This window comes from Gavialis gangeticus, unplaced genomic scaffold, assembly GCF_001723915.1.
Source record: "Gavialis gangeticus isolate Ggan-Ray unplaced genomic scaffold, GavGan_comp1, whole genome shotgun sequence".
In the NCBI taxonomy this organism is placed as follows: Eukaryota; Metazoa; Chordata; order Crocodylia; family Gavialidae; genus Gavialis; species Gavialis gangeticus.
Genome location: NW_017729033.1, coordinates 30,158,191 through 30,164,161, shown reverse-complemented (window position 1 = coordinate 30,164,161; position 5,971 = coordinate 30,158,191). Strand labels below are relative to the sequence as shown.

The 5,971-nt window shown below is 40.0% G+C and overlaps 1 protein-coding gene across 3 annotated transcripts in view; it reads left to right on the top strand.

Moving 5' to 3' along the window:
• The window catches only part of EVC (EvC ciliary complex subunit 1), a 164,112-nt gene that overhangs the window by 50,326 nt on the left and 107,815 nt on the right, over positions 1-5,971 (top strand). For all 3 annotated transcript variants that reach the window (XM_019526204.1, XM_019526202.1, XM_019526203.1), the window contains exon 10: positions 935-1,083. In XM_019526204.1, coding sequence (XP_019381749.1) covers positions 935-1,083 — 149 coding nt within the window. The remainder of the gene's footprint in view (positions 1-934; positions 1,084-5,971) is intronic.

Here is a 5,971-nt window from a genome sequence, read left to right as displayed (position 1 = left end):
AAATACGTCTCTGTCTGCATTCAATTCAAAAGTTATATCTAAAACATGTTTTAAAAGTATGTTTAACTCTTCCAAGGTCATTTGTAAACTTGTTATAGAAAAAAAAAACCCCAAACACTGACCTAGAATTTTATTGAAGGTTTTCCTACAGTTTCAGTGCATTTTCAAAGCAGCCAGTCAGCCTGCTGACAAACACAATTAACTCTGAGTTTGAGAAATGTGCACACTGTTTGTGTATTGCACTGTTGTGCATCTCTTCACAACAAGAGAGTTTTTCATTGCTGAAACAACTTGATATGGCTGTAACTAGATGCCAGCTGCATTCATTATTATTTTTTTAATTCACTGTTAGTTGCACAAGTGGAAGTTACCAGTTATTGAAGTATGTAGAAGAAAAAGTTGATCATATAGTATTTCCCCCGCAAAAAAAAAAATTGAGAAATAGGGATAGGGTTGCTTATTTTCCCCCAAAAATACTCTAGGCACAGATCCAACTTCTCTAGCATACAAATCAAGCATCAGACTGGTAGCTCTTCAGGGGAAAAGTCATTTGGAGTCAGTATTCAGCACCCCTGAAAACCAGGCTCCCTTCCAAGAACAACAAATTAGCTGACACTTTCACCTAAGAAACTTGCTGAAGCCCATTCAGCAAGTTAGTCACCCAACTAGGAACAGAACACAGAAGTCCAGACACCGAACCTGATGGTCTTATCAGTCAAACAGTGCTACCCCCATTAAATTGCAACATCGTTTTTCATTTCTCAAATAAATTGCTTGAGCTACAGGCTTCCCACTCATGTTTACATTAAAACTAGAAATGGAAACTGTTATTTTCTCAAATAACAGATTTCCAAGAGCTCAAGTTGTAAAATAACTGAAGCAGTAGACATGCCTTTGAGGTTATTAGATAAAAATCGTTCACTCTGTGTTCCAGAATGTGTCCGACAAGCTAAAGACCTAATCATGAAACAGCTGGCATGTCGTGCAAGCAAGATAGAAGAGCTCAAACAAGGCCAGGAGGATGAACAAAGCTATCTACTCAATAAAGATGTGCAAGTAGGAGATCTTCATGAATTTCTGCAGGTAAGCTACAGAAGATTTATATTCATTCTTTTGTTTCTATCTGACAGTTACCTCAAACATATTATGAATAGGAGTTTACTTAAATCATGTAGAAACTAAACAATTTTCACAGGTTAGTTGTGGCACAAATAGTAAATTCTGTGGATGTTCCTTGGATGTGCTCTGGTGGCCCTGCCCCTCAACACTGATTGGCAGAGAGGCCCCAGGAGGAGGAGGAGGGATGACGGGGTAGCTGCCATCTTGTCTGATGCCCTTCATGATGCCCTGCTAGGTAGCCCCTTTCTGCCCCTCCACCCCCTGGTGGGCTGTGATGCTGAACTTCAGCAGCAGCAAGGACAGCTGGTTACCACTGGGGAGTGAGCATTTTATTTTTATTAATTTTTAAAATTGATTTCACCATCCCAGATTTCACATTTTCCATGAAATTGCAAATTCAGTAGACTTACTTATGAAGGTCCCCAATCCAAAAGATCTTATTTCCTCCTGCTATAACTGCAGCAGTCTAAAGGGTACAAACAAAAATGGAGAGTTGGGAAGAAAGAACTTCATACACCTGCCTCAAGGTCTGGCCCTAATTATTAAGTGTTAAAAGTGGGAATGAGCCAGATATTTCTAATTCAGATAGTGGTCATGCTCCTAGCTCTGTCCCCACAACCATGTGACTTACAGGATATCACAATCAGTGTTTCTCCAATTTCCACCTCTGTTTATGTAACAGAATGATAAATTACATTTTGTCTGAAAATGCCCCTTAAGAGTAGATGACTTTACAATTAACCCCAATATAGGCTCTATGAGTGCTATCCAAGGTAACCGCCTTTTCTGCATTTTACTTTTAGCAATACTCCATTGACTATTGTTACAGGTACTTAATTGAAAGTGATGTACATCAAGTTGAAGTAATCACATTTTCAAATTCCATCTAATCTATAGCAATAAAAATTGCTGAATATGCTTTTCCCTGGAACTCTGAGTACTGTTCTGGTATTCATATTTCAAAATGATGAAAAACTGGCAAGTATTGAAAGAAGGATTGCAAGAGTGATTCAGAGTTGGAAAAATAACCAAGACCTCAGGTTACCCAACAGAGCGGGAGGTTAATGGTGACCTGATTTCAGTCTGTAAGTAGTGATATATGGAACAGAAGTATGATAGTAGAGAGCTCTTCAATCTAGCAACCAAAGGTGTAACAGGTTTCAGTGGCTGAAAGTGGAAGCTAGACAAATTTAAACTTGAGATAACAGTGCAGACTTTTAAAGTGAAATTGGACTGAATTTGAACATTTCACTAACTGTGTTTTTTTGGATTCCCAATCCCTGTAAGTGTTTAAAATCAAGACAGGATGCGTTTCTAAAGCAGGAATCAATAAAGTGTAGTCCTACAGTCTGTGTTATGCAGATGGCCAGAGCACCTGGTTACAGTGGTCTTTTAGCACTTAAGTCTATGTAAACAAACACTCAGAGGAGCTTAGTCTAAGACTTCTCTCTCTATGTGGCTGCTTCTGTAGTTCCTGGTTCAGCACTGCTCAACCCATCAACTCATGCATTTCTTGGTGGCTCACACTTACTCCTACCAGTGACCCTAAACTTTCAAATACCCATAGCGTTAAGCAATTTAGAATTTAAACGCCTGAACACCCACTAATTCCTACAGCAAGCTGAGTGTAAACTTTTTAATGTCAACTCCCCTGCTTCTATGATTAACATACTAGTACAGTCAGCCCTGTATAGTCGATGGATATACAGTATAGCCAGCTAAATCCAAAGCAAAAAAGGAGTTTTTACATTCCATCACAGATTAAGTGCCCAGGATAAAGGTTTCCCAAATCATTGTCCAAAGAAAATAAAACGGATGTACTGATTCATTGTACAGGGATTTAGTCCATTCTAAATGCCATATAAGATAAAGTATTATTTCATATAAAGCCAGATTTCTCCTGCTGATCATATCTAGGCTCCTGCTTTAGTGATACAAAATGGAGTGAGAAATTGAAATGATCATCCAAATTTGCTATATATCATAAAGGAACAAATGACTGTATGCATGTCAACCTTTTTGCAATATCTGTCCCCATAATATATCTTTTTGATATACAACAGTCTAAACCCTCCTAGTTACTGTCCCCCTCATATACGTTTTCTGGTCCCATATAGCACAAGGTATTGCATAGTAAACTCTGGCAGCACAAGCTCTCCAAATATGAACCAATATATTTATGGTCAGCAGCCTACAGCTTGCAGGCTGGATCCAGCCCAAGGAAATTGGGAGACAGGCAACAACAGGAACTCTTCCCATGCCACCACAGGGAGAAGTGGCAGAGGCCGATTTCTAACATCTGTGTACCCTCCCACCTCTGATCCACCCTAGGTCATTCCATCATTTAACCTGAAAACGTTGATGGCCACGGTACTATTGCATTGACCAAAACTATGTTGGAGGCTAAACTAATTATAAAACTGTAAGAAGTCATTATTTAGGAACACAAATGGAACTTCACCGCTGAGGTTCTGGTAAATGCTTCTATTAAAAACCCCAGAACCTTGTGATTCTTGTATGGGGTCTTACAACCCAAAGAAAATCCCTGTAGCACATGTGTGTTTGTCCTCTCAACACAAGATGCCTTAAACTAATTAGTAACTTCAGTTAACATTCAAAATCAGTTTGGGTTTGTCTCTTCACAAATAGCTACTGAATTTCCTATAAGCCCTTCTTTGTATTCACCAGCTTCTTGGACTGTAATGCAGCTAGGACAAATTGTAACCTATCATTAGCACCACTGCAGAGATTTGCGCATATCTTTTCATATTGAAGATATTACTCACAGAAGCATGAGTGACTGGTGCCTCCTGAATCTGGGGGGTCACCCACAGAAGCCACTGACCCCGTCGGGGGGCACCAGCCCTACCGACAGCATCAGTGTCAGCTGTCGGGGGGCATATGCACCCCTGTGTACCCCCTACCAGTCGCCTGTTCACAGAAGGCAATTGTTAAGCTTCCAATTCTAAAATATGAAGTTATCGGGTCACGGACAACAGAAACCAATATAGACTAGTGTAGTGCCTCAATAAAGTACTTCTTAAAATCCCACTAGGCATCTAAATACATTAGAAACTGGACCCTTTATATTCCACTTCTAGTGACCCTCAGTTATGCTTATTCCTGACTCTCATTTCCCTAAAATACATAATATTTGGTTTCTATGGCAGCTGGGTCTAATTCACCTAAGGTGGGTAAGAAACAAGGTAGAATTTAGTATTTGCCTGTAAGTCATAGGCAGTCCTGGCATGAACCAGGACTCTAAAAACAAAAGTCAATCTGCCTCAAAGTGCTTGTCACCCAAGTAAATAGTTTGTGATCCAGGAGACAACTGAAAGGTATAGACAGGCAAGCACAAAGCAACAAATGAAAAAGATATCACAGGTATGAAAAGGCTCATGAGGTAATCTGTATGTATTGCTGGGAAGCTCTTCCCCTCCCAAGGAGGAGGGCAATAGGGGAAAAAGCACAAAACTCATTGCTTAAATATCTAACATAAAACCAAAAAAGAAGACTTTGTCCCCCTGTACCTTTCAGAAGCAGATTTGAATCTGACCAGAAATGTGTAGATATTCTCGAATGGGAAGAACTTGGCTGAATTCTTGAGAAGAGCAAAGGCAAGGATTTGTTAAGGCGATATCAGGTATCAGGAGTAAAAGGAAACCTGATGAAAAATGTCTTGCATTCAAGTTGTCTGACTATCCCAGATATTGCAGTTGGTCCAATAAAAGATATCATGCTAAGAAATCCTTGCCTATTGCATAATTTCTGAACCATTATGGCTCTAACATCACTCTAACTACGACAAGAGCATTGACTATCCAAATTGCTGCTGCTTCCCAGCCTTTCTATTTTTTCCTCCCTTCAAATATCAGGTACTTATAAGGTAGCAGCATACTCAGTCCCTGACCTTTCTGTAAATGGGCACCAATTAGGATGATGAATAGTGCAATAATCACCTTTTTCCATACAGAAACTATAAATTTGCTTCACATAGGCCACCAGATACAAGTTGGATGGTAATGATTCATCCGCTGCTTGTCCTGAGTTTGATGCATAACAGTGGCCTAGATGTGGAAGGTTTAAGTCCATGTGTGAACTTCTTTCCAGCCTCACCAGTGCCAAATAGAGCCAAAAAAATCACTTCCCTTGATTTTGCAAGTGACGCTCCTAATAATACACTTCACTATCATGTTGGGTTTTTTGTTTTGTTTTGGGTTGTTTTTTCTTTGGGGGGAGGGGAGGGGAAATGTTGTAACAAGAGCACACTGTTGGCTCTTATTAAGCTTGTGGTCTACTGGAGCCCCTAGGTCCTTCTCTGCAGGGCTTCATCCTAGCGAGTTATTCCCCAGTCTGTGTTTGCAGTTATTCCATCCCAGGTGCAGGACTTTCCACTTGTCCTTACTGGACCTCATCTGATTGATCACAGACCATTTTAACAGCCTACCTAGGTTATTTTGAGTCTTATCCCTACTTTGTAGAATATCTGCAACCACACCCAACTTGGTATTATCTGCAAATTAGCTAAGTATGCATTCAATCCCATCATCCAAATCATTAATGAAGATACTAAATGATACATGACCCAGGAGAGACACCAGGGGAACCTCCTCCCAACTAGATATTCAGTCATTGATGATTCATTGAGTATGATGATCCAATGTGTTATGTACTTTCATCTAGTCTGTATTCCCTTATCTTGTTAATGAAAATGTCAGTGGGGACAGTGTCAAAAGCCTTATTAAAGTCAAGGTACATCACATTCACTGCTTACTCCCCTCCCCCTATCCACAGAGTCTGTGGCCTTATTGTAGAAGAAAATCAGGTTGGTCCAGCATCACTTGCTTTTTGA